Source organism: Fukomys damarensis, unplaced genomic scaffold (genome assembly GCF_012274545.1).
Source record: "Fukomys damarensis isolate Sample0158 unplaced genomic scaffold, DMR_v1.0_HiC HiC_scaffold_13, whole genome shotgun sequence".
NCBI lineage: Eukaryota > Metazoa > Chordata > Mammalia > Rodentia > Bathyergidae > Fukomys > Fukomys damarensis.
Genome location: NW_022900925.1, coordinates 35,197,557 through 35,218,171, shown reverse-complemented (window position 1 = coordinate 35,218,171; position 20,615 = coordinate 35,197,557). Strand labels below are relative to the sequence as shown.

The 20,615-nt window shown below is 58.0% G+C and overlaps 3 protein-coding genes and 1 long non-coding RNA gene across 5 annotated transcripts in view; 3 read left to right on the top strand and 1 right to left on the bottom strand.

The window, feature by feature from the left end:
* The window catches only part of Pnpo (pyridoxamine 5'-phosphate oxidase), a 5,683-nt gene extending 1,869 nt beyond the window's left edge, over nt 1-3,814 (top strand). Inside the window, exons 2-7 of the mRNA XM_010620099.3 lie at nt 209-333; nt 1,581-1,680; nt 2,519-2,572; nt 2,759-2,887; nt 2,997-3,067; nt 3,274-3,814. Of these exons, the coding sequence (XP_010618401.1) occupies nt 209-333; nt 1,581-1,680; nt 2,519-2,572; nt 2,759-2,887; nt 2,997-3,067; nt 3,274-3,442 (648 nt within the window). The 3' untranslated portion in view covers nt 3,443-3,814. The remainder of the gene's footprint in view (nt 1-208; nt 334-1,580; nt 1,681-2,518; nt 2,573-2,758; nt 2,888-2,996; nt 3,068-3,273) is intronic.
* Nucleotides 3,815-7,106: 3,292 nt separating this feature from the next.
* On the bottom strand, nt 7,107-14,388 carry Prr15l (proline rich 15 like). Of its 2 annotated transcripts, none has more exons than XM_010620102.3 (2): nt 14,314-14,388; nt 7,107-8,081 (listed from the first exon to the last, which is right to left on the bottom strand). In XM_010620102.3, the coding sequence occupies exon 2, from the start codon at nt 8,072-8,074 to the stop codon at nt 7,772-7,774; it is 303 nt and encodes a 100-aa protein (XP_010618404.2). In that variant the 5' UTR covers nt 8,075-8,081; nt 14,314-14,388; the 3' UTR covers nt 7,107-7,771. The 2 variants fall into 2 exon arrangements, with proteins under 2 accessions (XP_010618404.2, XP_010618405.1); XM_010620103.3 differs by lacking the exon at nt 14,314-14,388 and adding an exon at nt 11,398-12,205.
* On the top strand, nt 9,645-12,506 carry LOC117285887. The gene is made up of 3 exons (XR_004517018.1): nt 9,645-10,495; nt 10,894-11,574; nt 12,217-12,506. It is a non-coding gene; the product is annotated as an uncharacterized LOC117285887 (long non-coding RNA).
* Nucleotides 14,389-16,652: 2,264 nt separating the features above from the next.
* Cdk5rap3 (CDK5 regulatory subunit associated protein 3) overlaps nt 16,653-20,615 on the top strand; it is a 7,981-nt gene continuing 4,018 nt past the window's right edge. Inside the window, exons 1-5 of the mRNA XM_010620304.3 lie at nt 16,653-16,840; nt 18,900-19,031; nt 19,443-19,543; nt 19,890-19,938; nt 20,587-20,615. Coding sequence (XP_010618606.1) covers nt 16,666-16,840; nt 18,900-19,031; nt 19,443-19,543; nt 19,890-19,938; nt 20,587-20,615 — 486 coding nt within the window. The 5' untranslated portion in view covers nt 16,653-16,665. The remainder of the gene's footprint in view (nt 16,841-18,899; nt 19,032-19,442; nt 19,544-19,889; nt 19,939-20,586) is intronic.

The following is a 20,615-nucleotide window of genomic DNA, read 5'->3' as shown; positions in this document are numbered from 1 at the left end:
GGAACAGTGGTAATATTTGGAAAGTGCTTAGTACTTAGAGCCAGGCCTGGTGGCACACGCCTGTAATCCCAGCACTCGGGAGGCTGAGGCAGGAGGGTCACTGCAAGTTTGAGGCCAGCCTGTCTCAAAACAAAGTGTTTATTTAGGTCAGGGCCAGGTATATCATATGCACTATGTATTTTTCTTAAAAATAAAACTCCTTCCCCAGGCATTTGAAGAGACTCACCTGGCCTCCCTGGACCCCATGAAGCAGTTTGCTTCCTGGTTCGAAGAAGCTGTCCAGTGTCCGGATATAGGGGAAGCCAACGCAATGTGTCTGGCTACCTGCACGAGGTAGGCACAGATGCGGCCCGGTACAATTAGGAACAGAGAAGTCCAAGCCCAGGAAGATCTTACGAAACCCAGTGGAGGCCAACTTTGTGGTTCCAGCTCTGTTATTAAAACACTGTATGGCCTCAGGCAAGTAACTTTTCCTGTCTGGACCTCAATGTCCTTATTCTATACCAAAGAGCAGACCACTAAATCCTGTTTCAGTGGTAAAATGCACTGCCTTGTACATCTCTGTCCTCTTGATTTTTTTGAGGCAGGGTCTCACTAACTGTAGCCCAGGCTGGCCTTGAATTTCCATTCCTCCTGCCTCAGCCTCCTGAGTGCTGAGATTACAGGCGTGTGCCACTAAGCCTGTCCTTGATACGCGTAACCCCTTGCCTGCTTTGTCTCCCTATCTGACCAAGGCTACATCTCAGCCAGACGTGGTGGTACAAGCCTGTCATCCCAGCACTCTGGGAGGCTGCGGCAGAAGGATCGCAAGTTTGAAGTCACTTGAGTACCTTAGTGACTTAGTAAGACCCATCTCAAGATAAAACTATAAAAGGGCCGGGAATGGAGCTCCGTGCAAAGGCCTGGGCTCCATCCCCAGGACCCCAGCCCCAGAGCTGCACCTCCTGGGACGGATCCATGACTGAAGTTCGATCCCTCTCTTGACCCCAAGAACAGGGCCCACCCATTTGGCATCAGCTGCGTGCCCTCCAAGACCTCTTGGATCAGCCGCTTATTTAGCTCTGCTTGCACTTCCACTAAAGCGAAAGGCCTTGAGCACAGGGGTCCTGCCTGGCCCCCTGGTGTCCCCCAAGCTGTCAGTGGAGGACCTGATCTCAGAGCCTGCTGTGAGCCCTACGCGCTGGCTGCATCCACGTCAGTCCTGGAGCCTGGCCTTATCTGTGTGCTATGGCTGCCATAACCAAGTACCCTCCGTGGGCAGCTTCCGCAAAGGCAATTTGTTTTCCCCAGTTCTGGAGGTGGAAGTTTCTGGTCAAGGTGCTGTCCTGGTTGACTTCCGGTGAGGCCTCCGCCTTTCCCAGGGGCTGCACACAGCCCTGCTCTGACTCCTCCTCCTCTCTGGCATCCTTCAACTTCGGTCACCTCCCCGATGTCCCCATTGTCACTGGGCTGATGGTGCTTGCCTGCTCTGCCAGGTGTGAGGAGGCTCCGCTGAGTGGTGTGGGGGGCACCAGCCACATGCAGGAGGGGATGGAGCAGGGACCCATGGGCCCTGATACATGCTTCTCTGTGTGCCCCAGGGAAGGCAAGCCCTCTGCCCGCATGCTGCTGCTGAAGGGCTTTGGTCCAGACGGCTTCCGCTTCTTCACCAACTATGAGAGCCGGAAAGGAAAGGAGCTGGTGAGGCCTCAGTCGGTCCCCAGACCCTCCGCCCTTCGACCCCACTCCTCTCTGACCGCTTCCTCCTGCCCCCGGGCCTTTGCACCTACCTTTCCTCTTTGCTGGGAATGAGTGGGCTGCCCCACTCCAGCCCTGACAGATACTTCCTGTTCCTTCAGCTCTCAGCCCAGAAGCTGCCTCCTCTGAGGAGCCTCCTGGACTGACCCCGAGAGAGGCCCTGTGCTGCGCTCTGTCCTTATAACTCCCAGCTTCCCTCTCTGCTGGGTGTTGAGTGTGTGGCTGCAGCTTGGGGATGTGGTGTGGGGTTACTGTCGGTCCCACTGCCACACCGGAAGCTCTGCGGGAGGAGCGGGAGGACCTGTGCCATCCCTGTCGTCCCCCACACCTCTCCCTCTGGACACAGCTGGCACTGTGTGCGCCCACAGTCTGTGGCTGAGAGGTGTGGCTAAGCCTGAACTTGGAGTCAGACTCCTCCTGCCCCGCTCTGCCCTCTACCATGTGAGCTTTGGCGTGTTACTCACCCTCTCTGAGCTGCCTCCACAATTGTGACAGTGGGTCTGCTTTTGGAGTTGTTTGTTTGTTTGTTTGTTTTTACCTTTTGGAGATAGAGTCTCACTATGTAGCCCGGGCTGGCTTTGAACTCATGGCAATCCTCCTGCCTCAGCCTCCTGTGTGCTGGGATGCCAGGCGAACCACCACACTAGGCTTGCTTTGAGGGTTTGATGAGGTTCCATTCAGTGAATGCACCATGAGGGCCTGTGCCCTGGACCCCTGCGTCCCCCACAAGCCACTCCAGCTCCCTGGCCTCATGGCAGCCTCTGGCTTCTGTCACTTCCAGGACTCCAATCCCTTTGCCTCCCTTGTCTTCTACTGGGAGCCGCTTCACCGCCAGGTGAGTTGAATGAGCACAGGGGACAGCCTGGGTGGGGTGGCAAGGGACACTTTGTGCCTGAGCCCAGGGACGGTCCCCAGCCGGGGCACACACCGGCCGTGCCAGGCACTCCGACCTAGGGCTGCTGGAGCCAGAATGGAGGGCAGGGCCTGGGCCTCCACCCACCCAGCCAGGCTGCCCCAGCAGGTGCGCGTGGAGGGCCCGGTGCAGAGGCTGCCGGAGGCCGAGGCCGAGAGCTACTTCCACTCCCGCCCCAAGAGCAGCCAGATCGGAGCCGTGGTCAGCCGCCAGAGCTCCGTGATCCCCGACCGTGAGGTGAGTGGCGTCTGCTCCTGCGCCCTCCGGATCCCCACCGCATCACCCAGGGCCCCACCAGTGCGTGCTCAGTGACTGCCCCCGCCCTTCCCGGCTTCCTCTCCCTCAGCATCTGCGAAAGAAAAATGAGGAACTGGAGCAGCTCTACCGGGAGCAGGAGGTGCCCAAGCCGAAATACTGGTAAGTGACGCCCAGACCCCATGTGTGGAACTATAGATCTTCCTCTCCTGGGAACCCTGGTCAGGCAAATCCCAAAGCTCCCTTCAAGAGAGCCAGTCGTGGTGGCGCCCTCCCGTCACCCCAACCCTCGGGAGGCTGAGGCAGGGCGATCGTGTAAGTCCAAGGTCAGCCTGGGCCACATAATGAGACCTTGCTTCTCCTCCCAGGGGAGGCTACGTGCTGTACCCGCAAGTGATAGAATTCTGGCAGGGCCAGACGAACCGACTGCACGACCGCATCGTCTTCCGGCGGGGCCCCCCCTCTGGGGACTCCTCCCTGGGGCCCATGACCCACCGTGGGGAGGGAGGCTGGCTCTACGAGAGACTGGCACCGTGATTGGAGACGTCGCCTCCGCACAGCGTCTTCCTCCCTCCCTCTGTCCCTCCTCTCAGGGCCCTGGAGCCGTCCCCAGTTGGGTCTCAGCCGCTGAGTGGAGGGTGTCACAGAGACAACCGCAAAAGAAAGAGCCTCCATGGTTTTGGACCTTGCCTGTGGATTTTCCCAGATAGCTCCCCAGGGCAGCCGCTGTGGCGACTAGCAACCCTGTCGCTTGCCATGGCATTCTTGCTACCTGAGCCAGAATAGCCAATCAGATTCCTCATCAACAAATTTGGCCTTTGAGCCACACATGGAGATGCACACCTGTAATCCCAGCATTCTTGGGAGGCTGAGGCAGGAGGATCACAAATTCAAGCTCCAACTGAGCAATTTAGCAACTTACTGAGACCTCATTCCCAAATGAAAAATAAAGATAAAATAATTTTTTTTTAAATAATAATTTGACTTTGAAACGGAGAGAGTCAGAGCCTGGGGAGTGATGTGGTTAAGTGGACCCTGGGAGCCGTCCAGGCCCCATTTTTGTCTGTGTTCCTCCTCCCACCTTGAAACGCCCCACTTCCTCTGCATATTCCGCCCCCCCAAACTAACTAGAATTGATTTATAACAAAAAGGGAAAAAAACTTAACTCCCTCACCGACAGGATATTTTTATAGCCTTTCCCTCACACTGATTGCTGCCTTCTGCTATTTGAAGCACAGTGGTTGGAAACGAGATTAAATTTACCCTTGGCGCCACCAAGCGGCCCTCGGTAGAAGCGCCAGAGACGTCGGTGTCCCCAGTCTGGGGCGTCTTCAGGGTCCTCGCTGCCGGGCGGGGGTGGGATGGGCGGCGGTCTGCTCGGTGGCGAGAGTCCTCTCCCTAGACAGATGCAGTCCGGGCCAGACAGGGCGCTGAAAGTACACTGCTGCTGCTCAGCCGGACGGCTTCCTTCAAGCTTTACGTGTGTGTCGTCGCCTGTGCAAACTCTGTGTGTGTGTGTGTGTGTGTGTGTGTGTGTGTGTGTGTGTGTGTGTAGAGGGCACACAGATGTACGGATTTCATTATCCAAGAATAAACTTATGAAAAAGATTTGCACTCCCCGCCTCTCCTGGAGGTGATTCCTACATCCCTGGTTTTCACCCACCCTGGGGAGCTTTAAAACTCCGGATTGCCGCGCCCACCACGACCTCAAAGGTCTGAGTGCAGCCGGCTTCCTACATCCTGGTCAGCGACCCGTGCTGCTCTCCTCGGTGGCCCTTGGGCCAGCACTGCAGCGTCACTAGGGAGGCGATCGGAGGTGCAGACTCAGTTCCACCCCAGACCCGACTGGGTCCATTTCAGAATTTTGACCAGACGCCCAGGCACTGAATGCAGTGGCCCAACGTCTAAACCAACAAAGCTCTCACCTTCCCCCGTCTGCACCTCTCTTACATAACCCACCTGCTGCGGTGCATTTGCTTCTTTGTTTTTGAGACAAGGTCTCTCTATCTTAGCCCAGGCTGGCCGCGAACTCACAGCGATCCCCCCGCCTCAGCCTCTCAGGGCTGGGGTCACAGGTGTGCACCACCACGCCCTGTACACTCGCTTCCTCGGCCACAAGCTGTTGCCCCGGGACAAGGGCAAGCGGCCCGCTGCCATGGAGAGCAGCCAGGCTGATGAATGTTTGCTGAGACTAAGCCAGGAGCAGAGAACAGACTCCTTGGCACCGCTGGCCTTGGACTTGGTCCTCTGTAAACGGCTTCCCTGACAACGCGCGTGCGCCGTGGGCTCCTGCAGGGCCGCCCTGCCCCGCGTTCACGCCTCTGCGTGCGCCCCGCACTCAGTCCCGGGCAGCCCGCGGTGCCCTCAGCGAGGCAGCCTTCTTTTAGCGCCCTGGGCTGTGCCTCCTGCGTACGAGCGAGAGGAGGCGCTGCGCCCACCTGTGTTGAGGGGCTGCGTGTCCCCCAGCTTTGAGACTGCTCCGATGTCCTGCAGTTTTCTGTTCCCCGAGCCAGGTGTGCGGCGAAAGCCCCAGCCCCGCGCGAAGCTAATGTTTAACCCGGGCTGCTCTCGCCGCTTCCTCCCGCCCCGCTCGGCGCTGTGCCTCCTGCGTACGAGCGAGAGGAGGCGCTGCGCCCACCTGTGTTGAGGGGCTGCGTGTCCCCCAGCTTTGAGACTGCTCCGATGTCCTGCAGTTTTCTGTTCCCCGAGCCAGGTGTGCGGCGAAAGCCCCAGCCCCGCGCGAAGCTAATGTTTAACCCGGGCTGCTCTCGCCGCTTCCTCCCGCCCCGCTCGGCGCTCGGCACCCGCCGCTGCCTGGCTCCAGCAAGGCGCCCCACAAGTGTGCCGGAGTCCACGCAGAGAGTGGGGCTGCAGACCCCCTCCTGAAGAGCGCACAGTGACATGGGAGTAGGTGGCCCTACAGGGACGGCGCTAGGGAGCACAGGAACCCATGCCGGGGCACCCTCACCCTGGCCCGGAACCCCAAGATGGGCCACGGCGGGGGGCACCACCGTCTGGGGCCTGGGGAGCCAGGCTCCTGAGACCTGGACCCTGCCCTCTCTCCCGTCCCCTTCAGCAGTGGCCGCCTGTCCTGGCAGATGAGAGCCCGGTGTGGAAGCCGCTGCAGGGCCGGGATCAGGCATGCCCACAGCTCTTGACGCGAGCCTGTGCCACCTCGGTGAGCGCCTGGCCCAGGGTCTGCCTGCTTACCCCCCAAGCCTCTGCTAATTCATCCGGAAGACAGGGACCAGACCAGGGGGCAGGGCTGAGAATGTGGGCTCCCCGAGGGAGGCTTGGGAGACCCCACAAAGCTTTGGTAGTGGGGACCAGGAGGAGGCCTGGGGGAGGCAGCACCCTGAGCCTTCTGGTTCCCCAGCCCCCGGTCTGCCTCACCAGTCCCCGCGTCCCCTAGACTGGGTGAGGCATAGAACAAAGGCCCCCTTGTCCAGGCCTGTTTGTTTTGGCAATAAATTTCCCCAGCAACAGCTTCCGGGGTGGGGTGTCCCCCGAAGCTGACAAGGAGCTGGCCTAGAAGCTGCAGGACCACATTGTTCCGTGGCCACTGTGGTCTTTGCCTGTTCCCACCGTGAGCTCCAGAGATACAGGCCATTTTTTCCAGTTCTTAGCTCTTGTGGCTTGAGAAAAAGCCAGACCTAACATTCTTGGAAGGAAGCTCTTGCCTCGTTCTTAAACTGAAGCCGTGGGAATGGCAGCATTCCATAACAAAGGGAGGGGACAGGAACTAGTGTTTAACTGAGCACCTACTATGGGACTGCTGCAGGCCACTTCCTACAGACTCTTCTTATGAAGCATGTTTTATACAGTTGCTGCTAGAGAGGAAGGAAATTAGGCTCAGAGGACTCTTTATAAAAATGCTCCCAAGGTCAAACCAGGTGTGGTGGTACACACCTGTCATCCCAGTACTCCAGAGGCTGAGGCAGGAGGATTGCCACAAGTTTGAGCCCAGCGTGGACTACACAGTGAGTTCAAGGCCAGCCTGGACTACATATGGAGACCCTGTCTCAAAAAACAAACAAAAAAGTTTCCAACATAGCCAGGCATGGTGATGCACCCTTGTCATCCCAGACTCAGAAGGCTGAGGCAGGAGGATCACTGTGTTCAAGGTCAGCCTGAACTACACAGTATGAAGCTATCTAAAAATCAGCCACCTCCATAAATGCAAGGTGAGAGTACACATATGTTCTCTGCTTTTGCGCTTTGTTATTACAAAGAAATCCACAAATACAATTACCTTGTAAAGAAAATTCAAGGCTCCAGAATTCATCTCTGGGGCTGATCCATCTTAAACACCAATGAGGGGAGGAGGAGAGAAAACCGGCTGCTTTTAGCTCCTACCAGAGCGACCCCAGCTTGGACCAGTGGCCCGGGTGGCTGCCCACTGAGGTGTGTGACTCAAGCCCGGCCCAGCCCATCGCTCTCAGGCCCTCCACCCCCGCTCCCTGGGTGCCGAATTCCAGGAAGTTTACCACCTGCGTTGGGCTGGGAGCTGAGTGCAGCACCAGCCAGCAGCCTGTGGCCAGTCCCGTGGCGGCCGGCAGAGGTGCCCTGGGGGTGGAGGTCTCCCCAGTGCTTGCTGTGCCCACCTTCTCGGGCCCGGCCACCACCATCCTGGACCTGGAGGCCCTTCGTGTCCTGGTCAGGGTCGGTGGGAAGAGCCCGGGATGCCCCCTGCTTACACAGAGCTGGGGACATCAGTGCAACTCTTAAAAAGCAACACTTCCTGCTGGCAGACATAAGGTCCCCTCGGCCTCCGCTGTGACCAAGAGGCCAGTGTGGCGAGCCTGTCTAGACCCTGCTCAGAGCAGGGAGCAGGGAGGCACAGGCGTCCCCCCCGCCGGGCCCCCCTCACTGTCCCTTGTCCTCCCGGTCGTCAAAGAGGCCGGGGTTCTCGGCCAGCATGGCCCGCACTTTCTTCTTCTCCTTGAAGCGACCCGAGTTGGAGACCTTCACGTGCTTGCCCTTCGTGTTCTTGTCCACGATCTTCTCCAGCCGCGTGCTGAAGTCGCTGGCGGGGCCTCCGGCGTCCGGCCGCAGGGGCTCGGGGCCTCCCTCCGTCTGGGCGTAGGTCTCGGGCATCTCGTACAGCACTTTGGGCGTGGATTTCTTTTTCCTCAGGAAGGTCAGCTTCCACCACCCGACCTCCGTCATGCTGCTCCTGACCACGGTGGGGAGACACGGGTGGGGGGACAGTGGTCAGCGGGAGACACGCTCAGGCCAGCTTGACTAGGATCTGTGATGGCCGCGCTCTCTGGGGTCCCCGCGGTGACCCTCGGGGCTGAACCCCCTGCGGGAGAGGGGCGTGGAGAGAAAGCCAGGCTCCTCCACCCACAAGCTGGGCCCTGAGTGCTGGGGGAGCTGGCGGAGGTTCGGCGGGGAGGAGACCCAGCGTGGGAGGTAGGAACAGGGGACAAAGGTCTACAACACCAGACGGCCCAGAGTTTAAGTGCCCAGGGCGGCCTGGGCTCGGGGTCAGGTTCTCTGCACTCGTAGGTGTGACTGTGACAGCTCCAGGAGGCACCCACAGGACCCAAAGGGCACCAAAGCTGGATGGCCAGGTGGCCGGGCCCGGCACTAGAGCACCTTTGAAAGCTGATTTCCGGGCTGCAGGCGTAGCCCAGAGGCAGAGCCCTGGCCCCACAAGTGGGATGCTCTTAAATTCTACCCCCTGCACCACAAAACAAAATTAAAAACCAAAAAGACCAGTCATTTATCCATCTCGTAAGAAAGAACCAGGAAGAAATATATCACAGGGATCTGGGTGTGATGGTGCATGCCTGTAATCCTGATAAGCCTGGAGGCTGAGGCAGGAGGATCACCAAGCTGGACCTTAATCTGGGCAAGTTAGCGATTTAGCAAAGTCCTTAAAGTAGAAAGAGGACTAGAAGCTGGGCATAGTGGTGCACGCCTGTAATCCCAGCACTCAGGAGGTTGAGGCAGGAGGATCACTGTGAGTTCAAGACCAGCCTGAGCTACATAGTGAGTTCCAGGTCAGTCTCAACTACATAGTGAGACCCTGTCTCAAAAAAACCAAAAAAAGAGGACTAGAGAGGTAGCTCAGCACAAAGGACTAGAGTTCAACCCCCAGTATCATAAATTTTTTAAAAATGCCAAATGATTATTAGTGATTTTCTTTATGTAGGAATAATAGTGACCCTGTCTCAAAAAAACCAAAAAAAGAGGACTAGAGAGGTAGCTCAGCACAAAGGACTAGAGTTCAACCCCCAGTATCATAAATTTTTTAAAAATGCCAAATGATTATTAGTGATTTTCTTTATGTAGGAATAGAGAATGCTTTCTCAATTAGTTTTCTGATATCTAGACTTTACATAATTATGGCTGAAGCTGGGCATGGTGGCACAAGCCTGTAATCCCAGCACTTGGAGGCTGAGGCAGGAGGATCACTTCAAGTTCGAGACCAGCCTGGGCTACACAGTGAGTTCCAGGGCAGTCTGAACTACATAGTGAGACACTGTCTCAAAAAAACCAAACATAGTAACTATGGTTGGCGGGGACAGGGATTTAGCTCAGTGGTTCTGCTGCCTGCCTCATAAACGCAAGGATTCAAGTTCAATCCCCAGTACCAAAACAAACAAACAAACAAACAACAAAAAAACTATGGCTGGGCACCATGATGGTGGTGGACCCTTGTAATCCTGGCACTTGGGAGGCTGAGGCAGGAGGATCACTATGAATTCAAAGCCAGCCTGGGCTACATAGTGAGACCTTGTCTCCAAAAACCAAAATAAATAAATTGATAAAATAACAAAACACCATAATGGGTGTGAACATTTTTAGAGGGGCATGAAAGCCAGCTGAGAACAAAGTAAGGTTCAGAAGGAGTGGTCAGTCTGCATCAGCCGCCTCCGGCGACTCCGCTCCACCGTTCACCCTCCTGAGTTCTGGGGGAGGCACCTTCCTGCCTCTCTGTCCAGGAAGCAGCCCCCCTGCTGCCCTACTCTGCCCCTTCCTCGAGGCTCACGTAGTGCGAGCAGCCCTGGGGAGACCCGTGTGGCGGCCACTTGGAGGGCACTGGGAGAGGTTTGCTTGGCAGCTCTCCCTGCCCGGGCTTAGCACCACCTTGCACAGGACTCAGAGTTCCAGGCCGTTCTGCAGGGGCTGCTGAGGAGGGCGGGAGGAGGGGTGGGGCTGGCGTGATCTGTGAGTGCCCGGTCACTGCCATAACGGCGCCCTGACCCAGCCACTGGCGTCTGGAGGTGCCCGAGAACCGGGGCATAGCGGGGCAGGAGGCCCAGCCCTTAGCCCCACTCCGATCACACCATTCCCTGCGAGCACACAGCCCCGCCCGTGCCAGTCCAGATGCACCTGCTGTAGCAGGTAGCGCGGCTCCAGGTGGCACCGAGGTGTCTGACCCTCCTTGGAGCACAGAGAGCTCCAGGTCACCAGGAGCTCGGCAGAAAACCGTGCAGACACGAACAGCCTCCGCCTGGTGCCCAGCTGCGGGGCCTCTGCCGGGGACTCTCGTGTCCTGGACTGGTACCTCTGTCTCCAGGATGCTCTGCGCCAGGCCTTCCTGCCCTTCTGTCCAGGAGGACGCCAGAGGCTCAGCAAGTGGGTGTCTGTCCCCTTAGGGATGTCTGGGATGTGAAAACTGAATTCACAAGACAGAGGATGGAGGGCTGTCTTACACAGGAATCCAGCAGTAGGAATCTTTCAACAGTGGGCACAAAAGAGTGTAAAATTTGACCTAAAAGGCGGGGGTGACATCCAGATACTACAGTAGCCAGAGCAGGGTGTCCCCAGCCTCGTCACAGGAAGCTGGGGGGAATGTGCTGCCCCAGGGGCCTGGGGACTTCACACAGCCAGCACTTGGCAACCTGGGCCTGTGCAGTCGGCTCCAACCGCCCCTGGCTGGCTCTGCTGAGTGCCAGGGCCCTGCCCGGGGCCCTGCAATCCCTGACAAGATGGAAATCAGCCCCTGAGGATGCCAGTGGTGTCTCCCCTCTCAGCACAGCTTCGGGGCCCATCAAAGTCCTCCTGTTTAGAGGGACAGCCTGCCACCCCCAGCCACCTCCTGCCATGCCCGGGACGACAGGCCCCACCACCTTGGCTGTGTCCTGAGAGTGCCCTGAAGAGTTCGGCCCCGACTGGGCAGGGCTGCCCAGGAGCCAGGCAAGTTAACCATTGACTGGGGCTGGGGAGGAAGTGGCCGCACTGGGGCGCAAAACCCAGGACCCTCTTCCTCTGCAGGGCCGCTAATGGCCCTTGTCCACCCTGGACGGGACCGGGAGCTGCTCCCACCGCACAGTCAGACACCCACGGTCCAGGCTGCGTGGGTCACTGGGGCCGGAGCTGGGGAAGCTCCAGGGGGGCGGAGAGAAAACGCTGGCGGGAGGAGCGCTTGCTTGGAGCCCCCGCCTGACTGAACGGAGGGCGCTGTGCACCCCGCAGGCAGCACTGGGGCCGCGCCTCAGTGTCCCCACTGCCCGCCCTCTGTAACCCGGTACTTGTACCTGTAATTCGGGCCGCGTCCCTGCAGAAGGAGCCGAGCGCAGAAGCCTCGGGGAGAGGCTGAAGTGGGGAGCAGAGGCGCCCTCAGGGTGCCCAGGCCGAGCCTGGCAGCGGGGGCACAGCTGCTGTCACGGACAGAGACAGGTGCAGGAGCCGAACCTGCCCCGCGCAGCGCCCAGGTGAACCTGAAACCCGGCCCCTCCCGGCTAAGTAAACAGGAGCAGAGGCCGCGCTCATGAATATTCATCACCCAGAAATCCAAGCCGGGTGCCCCTCTCCGCTGAGCCTCCCCAAGCCGGGTCCTCCCGGGGACTGCCCCGCTGCAGCGGGGGTCCCAAGGGAAGGCGGGTGGGGGGTGCCCCGGCTTCTCTCTTGGTCTCCCTGCTCTCAGGTGTCTGGTTGCACCCCCAGCTCTTGCAAGGTCCCCCACACCCCAAGAGGCGTAGACCCCGGCTCCAGCAGGGACCACTGAGGGGCACCCGGAAGGGTTAAGGGCTGCAGCCCTGGGGGGGCCAGGCACCCAGGAGCCTTTGAACTCCGAGTGGAAACCAGTCCTGGTTAAACTGGTTGGCAGACCGGTTCCGGGCGCTCCGCTCCTCCTGGCCGCGGTGCCTGCCTCCCTCCACCGGGGTTGGGGGGGCTACGCCTCCCCCTCACCAAGCCCCCCACTTGCCTTTTCCGCAGAGGGGGGCACTTTCCCCAGACCCTCGGGGGACTGTGGAGGTTTCCCCACCCTCAAGTGCCCCAAACTTCCACGGGGACTGGAAGGGGCTCCTCACCAGCTCCCCCTTCCATGCTCTCCCCCCTTTTTTTTAAATCAGGCTTTCACTATGTGGCGCAGGCTGGCCTCGAACTCACAGCGATCCTCCTGCCTCAGCCTCCTGAGTGCTGGGACTACAGCGTGCACCACCAGATCCCGCTCCTTTCCCCAATTTAAATCTTTACCAGCCGCCTTTCAGACCTGTCCCACCAGCCACAGCCCTGCTTCTTACTGCCAGAAAGTGGCAAGGAGGGAAAGAATTTGAGGGAGATTCATAGCAGTACTAAAGCATTTTTACTGTAATGAAAATGTTTCGAGGGCTGGAGATTTATTGACCTCAGTGGTACCACCGCCTGCCTTGCTAGCGTGATGTCCTGAGTTCTATCCCCGGTGCCACCAAAAAAAAAGTTTCAATTTAAAGATGCACGGTCTATTTCTATCACTCTGGTACGCACATGTACACACACGTGTAGTATATAATGATCTATTAGTCTAGGAGTTTATTTGGCTCCTTAAGCCAGGAATTTTGAATCTGGGCTACAGACCTAACACAGCAAGAGCTTCAGGCCAACTTGAAAATGTGAATGAGGAACGGAACCTTCGGGCGGCCTTAGCTCTACCCTGCTGTCCCAGGCAGGTAAATGTGAAAGGAAACCCAGTTCTTTGACCTCATGTGGTCCTGGCGGGCCCCTCCCTGGGCGGTGGACGGGGTTTCCTTTGGGTTAGCAGCCCGCGCGGTCTCAGCCCCTCAATGACCTTCCCAGTGGCCCCCAACCCTGGGCAGGCGGTGTGGCCCCGCCTCCGGGAGGGACGGCCCTGGATGCTGCCCAACTCCGGGCCGCAGGGCGTCAGCCGCGTGAGGAGGGCAGGCGAGATAAGCCGGGAGTACCGCTGCCCCTGCCCGGCTGGGCCGCTTCACAGCCCTGTCTGTAAAACGTGTGCCTCCCAGCCCGGCTTCTGAAACCGCCGTAACGGTGCGCGTTCTCAGAACCGAGTCCTTGTAAGGTCGGGGATTTAGCTCAGTGGCACCAAGCCTGTGCCTTGCAAGCGCAAGGTCCTGAGTTCCATCCCCGGTACCAAAAAAGAAAAAAAAAAGAAAAGTGTGCTTGCTGAGTGACGCTCTTTGAGCCCAGCGAGGTGATGCCCACCTGTCATTCCAGCATTCTAGAGGCTGAGGCAGGAGAATCGCCACGGGTTCAAGGCCTGGACCACAAAAGACTAATAAAAAACGAGCTGCACTGTCGGGCGTGGTGGCACACGCCTGTAATCCCAGCACTCGGGAGGCTGAGGCAGGAGGATCGCTGTGAGTTCCAGACCAACCTGGGCTACATAATGAGGTCCAGTTCAGTTTCAACTACACAGTGAGACCCTGTCTCAAAAAATTAAAAAAAAAAATGAGCTGGAGGGGTGGTTCAGTGTGGCACAGCACTTGCTTAGCATGCGTGGGGCCCCTTGGTTCAGTCTCCAGTACCATAAAAACAAAAACAACTACTACTACTACTACTACTAATTTCTCTGCGATCTCCCCATGGACATCCATGCTCTTGTTTGTTTTTTGGTACCAGGGATGGAACTCGGGACCTCGCACTTGCGAGGCAGGCAGCAGGCGGTGGAACCACGGAGCTAAATCCCCAGCCCTCCATGTTCTTGTGATAAACTTCTGAGCCCCTGGTTTCCCTCTTCTCTGAATGGCACCACGATGGCCCCTCCTCCCTGTCCCCTCTTCGGTCCGTGTCCATTTACACCCATCCTGAGAAAGACTGCTTCTCCCAGGAGGCGGTCTGATGCCCTGCGCCTTCAGCCCTGATTTGAACTGGACATTCGTCCTTCCCTGGGCCTCCAGAACTCTGGGCATGATTCAGGTGGAATTTTTAATTTTCATTATTTTTGATTTTTTGAGACAGAGTCTCACTATGTAGTTCAGGCTGGCCTTGAACTTGTGGTGTTCCTCCTGCCTCAGCCTCCTGAGTGCTGGGATCACAAGTGTGAGGCTGCTGTGCCTGAGTCTAGGGTGAGGCCGGGGGCGCCGTCCTGGGACGCAGGGTGCGCCTGCCCTGCACCCTCGGGGATTGAGTCTTTGCACGCACGCACGCACGGCAAAGCCCAGCGTCTGGGCAGAGGGCGGGGCCGGCGTGGGCGGCCAGGACGGGGGTTTTACCCACTCCCGGTGCTGCGGATCGCAGGTAAACACCGCGGTATCCTCGGGAGACGACACACAGCGCGCGGTGAGCTGTTTCCGGATGACTCAGGAGGGTGAAAGGGCAGGCGCTGGGGCCGGCCGCGGTTAAGGGCACAGTCCTCCAGGGAGCAGAGCCAGGACCAGCCCTGCACAGCCTTTGTGCTGCGGGGGTGACCATCCCAGGTCAGGGAGTGAACGCTATGGCCAGAGCTGTAAAGGGAGGGATAAAAGGGTTGGGGACCAAGTGACATGGGCCCCACTCGTCACAATACTGCCCGTCACCACAGTACTGTGGAGGCTGAGGTAGGAGGATCGCTGGGAGATCCAGGCTAGCCTGGGCTGCATAGCGAGGCTCTTTAAAGATTAATCAATTGGGCTGGGATTTAGCTCAGTGGTTCCACTGTCTGTCCTGGAAGCACAAGGTCCCATTTCCGATCCCTGGTACCCGCCCACACACATAATAAATAAATAAATAAGAATTGCTCTGAAACATCTCCAAGCCACCTTGGGGACCTGGGAGGAGAAGAAGACCCGGGGTCTGGCCTGGCCCGCCCCGCCGCGCCCTGCCTGTTGGTTCAGGGTGGGGCAGCACCAAGCCCCTGGGATGTCCCTGAAAGCTGGGCACAGAGGTGCAGCCCAGTGAGTGCAGTGTTTGTTTAGTGTTGGGGGATCCTGGGCCATTCCTCCTGCCTGAGTCAGGCTGTGAGGTCAGAGCCTGATTCCCACGAGAGCCTGGAAGAGGTGCTCAGTTCCGCACTCAGCCTGGGCCTGGGGTGCCCTCCACTCCCGGCTGAGTCTAGAAGGCGCTGGAGGTTTTATACACAGACAGATTCCAAAGCACAAGAACACACACCTGAAGCTTGTTGTGAGTTGTGCTTTTTGTTGTTTTGAGACAGTGTCACCATGTAGCCCAGGCTGGCCTGGAACTCAGTGATCCTCCTGCCTCAGCCTCCCAGGTGCTGGGACGGCAGGTGTGCACCACCACGCCCACCAAGTCCGTTTGCTGATTGAAGGCTCGGGACAGAAATCCCCTGAGATGGGAGAGGCTTCATCTCCTTGTGGTGAAGGAAGCGGTGGTGATCTGAGCAGCACGGAAATGGCCCAGGGTGCAGGGTGGGGATCTAGGTCTCTCGACCGGGCTTCACCGCAAGCTCCATCCCAGGTCTCTGGGTAGGGTCAGAAACAGGGTGTTCAGCTCAGCGAGGTCCCGGGAATCTCCCCCCACCACTGCTGGTTCATCCCCAACGCGCCTCAGGCCACTCACTGCTCAGCCAGCCTGAGACACCCTGAAGGCCACAGCTTCAGAAGGAGGCCTTTGGCTCGCTTCCACAGGGCGCCTGGCATTGCCGTCCCCCTCCCTGCCACCTGTCCCCGGGGTGGCCAAGTCTCCTTCATCGTCCTCCCACACGTCCCCCAAACCCCCCTTCCCCTCCCTGACGCCTGCTCCTGGCCGGGCCCGAACCCCTGGAGATGACTTCCTTCCAGCCTCTCCTGACTGTTAGACCCGCCCTCTGCCCTTCCCAACCCTTCCCCAGCTCTGCCTCAGACCTTGAACTGCCCAGAGGCTGTCTGCAGACTGATGCAGGACCCGCACCATATTTTTCAGAATTTTTTCCTTTGAAACAGGATCTTGCTATGTAGTTCAAGCTGGTCTTGAACTCACTATGTAGCCCAGGCTGGCCTCCAGTTCGTGGTGATCCTCCTGCCTCAGCCTCCCAAGAGCTGAGTTTAGCGCGCGCGCGTGTGTGTGTGTGTGTGTGTGTGTGAGACCCACTATAAGTGCGATATCTGGGGCACCTCCCCATCTCCTTTCCACTCTGCCCTGTCCCGATCGCTCATCCTGAAGGAAGTGCTCGGCCTGGGTCGGTCTGTCAAATAAACGGAAGGGAAAGGCAAAGCGTAGCGAGCGCTACGACGGACCCAGAGCTGCTCTAGACGATAGAGGAAAGCAGGGAATGATCGGCGCTAGGACCACACGGCCCCCCAGAGGGTTCCCGCGGCCTCCTGGGGAGGGAGCTGTCGGGACCGGCTCTTGGGCGCCACCTGCTGCAACCGCATCGCCCCTGCAGCCCCTCCGGGTGTCCCGCCCCTTCCCGGTCCAGAGCCCGCCTCCCGACTTCCATTGGCTGGCCCCTGTTTTTCCGCCCTTCTGTGCTCAGCCATTCAGAGCCTAGAGGTGGGCGGAGCTTGTTCCGGCTGGTGGAGCGTGCCCCCGGATTGGCTCTTCCGAAGGCAGAGACCTGTTTGCGTCCGAACTCTGGATTGGCGGGGAGCGGTCCCTGGCCGGAAGCGGAAGTGGGGGAAAGATGCAGGTGTGGGGACGGGGCTGGGATGCGGGACCCTGGCCTGGGAATCCTGGTCTCCGAGGTCCCCCCCAGCCCGTCGCTCTGGCCTTGCAGAGTGGCGGCCGCGCCGGGACGTGACCGCGCTCACGCCCGCGTCCCCTCCTTGTTCCCCCAGGACCATCAGCACGTGCCCATCGACATCCAGACCGCCAAGCTGCTCGGTAGGAGGGCGCCCCGCGCCCGGTGCCCTTTGCCCCCCGTCGCCGGCGGGGATCCCGAACGCCTGGGTGGAGGCGCCGACCAGCCTTGCTCTTTGGCCAGACAGGTCTGGCCCAGAGCAGCCGGAAGGACATATGTAGAGAGTCTGCTGAATCTGTTTTCTGCTTTAAAATGTGTAGCATGCGCGTTACCAAATCATGTCATTCACGGGTTCAACACTCTAGGAGGCTGAGGCAGGACGATCGCACGTTCGAGCCCAGCCTGAGCAATTTAGAGACTTTGTAAGACCCTATCTCAAAATACCAAAAAAAAAAGTGTGTGTGTGTGTGTTTGTTTTTAAGGGCTGGGGGTATAGCTCATTGTGAAAGGCCTGGGTTCAAGTCCCAAGAATGCCGAAGAAAAAGAAAAACAGGTCCCGTGTGGTGGCGTAGGCTTGTAATCCCAGCACTCGGGAGGCCGAGACAAGAGGATTGTCTCCAGTTTGGGTCCAGCCTGAGCTACATAGTGAGTTTAAGGCCAGCTCGGAACACATAGTGAGACCCTGTCTCAAAATAAATAAAAGAAAAAATAAATATCATTTAGGGGAGGGATAAATGTGTTAGGGTAATCAGTAACTTAAGTGGCAGATGTAATTGGAGCTTTAGAATGACTAAACGTGTATGCTTCTTGGTTTGTGGCTGGAAAAAAAATAAGTAAAAACTGACCTTTAAGGGCCAGGGATTTAGCTCAGTGGTTCCTTCGCCTGCCTCACAAGCGAAAGGCCCTGATTTTGATCCCCAGTACCAAAAAAAAAAGCTATCTTCATCGTAGGGAAATGAGGACCCCAAGACTAGGTTGGGCCTCGAGAATTCCTAGTGGCCAAGCCGCCACTGGCTCAGCACCAGGGAGGGCCTCTTCCTTCCATCCACTTCAGGGCACACATGGCTTTGCTTTTTTTGAGAGAGGGTCTCGCTATGTAGTTCAGGCTGGCCTTGAACTCACTATGTAGTCCAGGGCAGCCTCAGACTCATGGCGATCCTCCTGCCTCGGCCTCCTGAGTGTGAGATTACGGTCATGTGTGACTACGCCCTGCTATTATTATCCCCATTTTACATGTTGGGAAACTGAGACACAGAGTGGTAGACTTTCCCAAGAAACTTGATCATTAGAACCCAAGACCATCCAACCACAAAGCCTTGGTCCACACCACAGAGAAAAAACATGCGTTTCTGAACCCAGGAAATGGCCCAGACCCCTTGAGATCAGTCGTGCTTTAGTCACGTGTGCAGGGTGGCTCTGCACTTTGCAGGTTTAGAACAGTGTGAAGCTGGGTGTGGCGGTGCTGTGATCCCAGCTCCCAGGAAACTGAGGCAGGAGGATCACTGTGAATTGGAGGCCAGCCTGGGCTGCCTAGCGAGACTCTGCTTTAAACAACAACAAAACCCTGGTGTCCCCGCTCCAGTCCTGAGGGCGCTGTAGGTATTAGGGGCTTTGCAGTTGCTCATTCATCTGGGTTTTGGTGTAGCCTGCTTGTGTTTTGCCTTGTCGCGGTTAATCCCAGCCCCGGGAGGTGGAAGTCGAGCAGCAGCCTCCGTCAACAGGAAAGATATAATTACCCAAGAAGCAAAATATTGTGGAGAATTTAGAATGGTCAGAAGAGGCGCTTTCATGTCAGGACCAATTCGGTTTTTCTTTATCCCCATGTTGAGGCAATTGCTCTGTTTAAAAAAACAACAAACCATGCTGCTGGGGATAAAGTGAGGCCTCCGGAGTCTTGGCCCCAGGCCTCTCTTAGGACTTCTCTTTCTTCCGATCTCCCTGAGGACCCCCGTAATACCTTAAGCAATATGAGGACAGCTTTTTGCCAATACCTTCACTTGGTCTGGCTAAACTCGGGATTTTTTGTCTGTCTGTCTGTCTGTCTTGAGACAAGGTCTTGCTATGTAGCCCAGGCGGGCCTCAAACTCGCGGCAGTCCTCCTGCCTCAGCCTCCCATGTGCTGGGATCCCAGGCGTGCGGCCTTGCACTGCCAAGGATGGGCCTGGGTGGTGGAACAGCTGTGTTCTGCGCGTTCCCCTGCAGACTGGCTGGTGGACCGGCGCCACTGCAACCTGAAATGGCAGAGCCTGGTGCTGACCATCCGGGAGAAGATCAACGCCGCCATCCAGGACATGCCGGAGAGCGAAGAGATCGCCCAGCTGCTCTCGGGGTCCTGTGAGTGCTCGCCGGCTGTCACCCAGTCCCCTCTTGCCTGGGCAGGGGGCCAAGCCACTGCCCCTTTAGCCACCAGGGCTGACCCCAGAAAGGGAGATTTACTTGGGGTGCGGAGGCTGGTTTTTCTGACACGGACTGATGGAGGGGCTCTCGTGCTCACATTGCTGGCAGGCAGCCACCCTCAGTGGCCAGGGAAATCCCCAAAGCTGTCATTCTTGTACATCTGTAGTCCCAGCCCAAGGGAGTCTGAGGCAGGAAGATCACAAGTTTGAGTCCAGCCTGGGCAGCATAGGGGATCCTGTTTCAGGATCAAAAGGGCTGGGTATAGCTCAGCGGCAGAGGAGCCCTGGATTTGATCCCCAGTACTATGAGAAGAAAAATCCAAATCCCAGCTTCTGCCTTGCTTTCCAGACATTCACTACTTCCACTGCCTGAGGATTGTGGACCTTCTCAAAGGCACTGAGGCCTCCACAAAGAACATATTTGGCCGGTACTCCTCCCAGCGGATGAAGGCGAGTGTGGCGGGGCCTGTCGTTCGTGGTCAGCACTTCTGGTCAAGAGGGCTGGGTAGAGACGCACAGTCTTTCTTGTGGTGCTGGGAGTTGCACCCGGGGAGGGTTGGCCTTTACTCTCTTGAGACGGATTCTTCTTGGGTAGCCCAAGCTGGCCTCAAGCTCAAGATCCTCTTGCCTCAGCCTCCCAAGCAGCTGGGATCACAGACACACACCAGCACGCCTGGCGCCACACTTCATGTGGGCAGCACAGCCAGCACCAGGAGCTGGGCCGGGCCTCCCTGTGTCACTGCTGAGCTTCAAGGTGGCTGCGCTGTCTCTGGCTGACTCCTCCTTCCATCATCAGGACTGGCAGGAGATCGTCGCCCTGTACGAGAAGGACAACACCTACTTAGGTAAACTGGCCTTGGCGTGCCCATCCCCAGGGGCCGAGAGACACCGGTGTCGCCTGGGTGTGGCGCGGGGCTGGAGTGGAGACCCTGCCCGTTCCTAGCTGAGAAAACTAGTTCCAAGCAGGGCGTGGAGGAGCACACCCATCCTCCCAGCACTCGGGGATGCTGAGGCAGGGGGATGCCCTGTGTTTGAGGCCAGCCTGGGCTACATAATGAGACCCTAAATCCCCAAAACCATAATGACAATTGCTAATAACTCCCGAGCACCTAAATGCACGTGTTGTACCGTCTGGTCCTTCAGTGGAGCCAGTCAGCACTGTCCCTGTTGCCCAGCCCGGGCGGAGATGCCCGTGGACGCGCATCACCGCTGTGCAGGGGCGTCTGGGGCGGGCTCGCCTCGGGGTGCGGGATAATGAGACCCTAAATCCCCAAAACCATAATGACAATTGCTAATAACTCCCGAGCACCTAAATGCACGTGTTGTACCGTCTGGTCCTTCAGTGGAGCCAGTCAGCACTGTCCCTGTTGCCCAGCCCGGGCGGAGATGCCCGTGGACGCGCATCACCGCTGTGCAGGGGCGTCTGGGGCGGGCTCGCCTCGGGGTGCGGGGGCGCGGGTGCGTGGGTGCGTGAACTTTCCGGGCCCCCGCAGTGGAGCTCTGCAGCCTCCTGGTTCGGAAC

Coding starts and splice junctions, on each gene's coding strand:
- Prr15l (XM_010620103.3), bottom strand. CDS start 11,642: ATGAATATTCATGAGCGCGGCCTCTGCTCCTGTTTACTTAGCCGGGAG. Junction 8,082..11,397: donor GGACGCGGCCCGAATTACAG/GTACAAGTACCG, acceptor CACCGTGGTCAG/GAGCAGCATGACGGAGGTCG.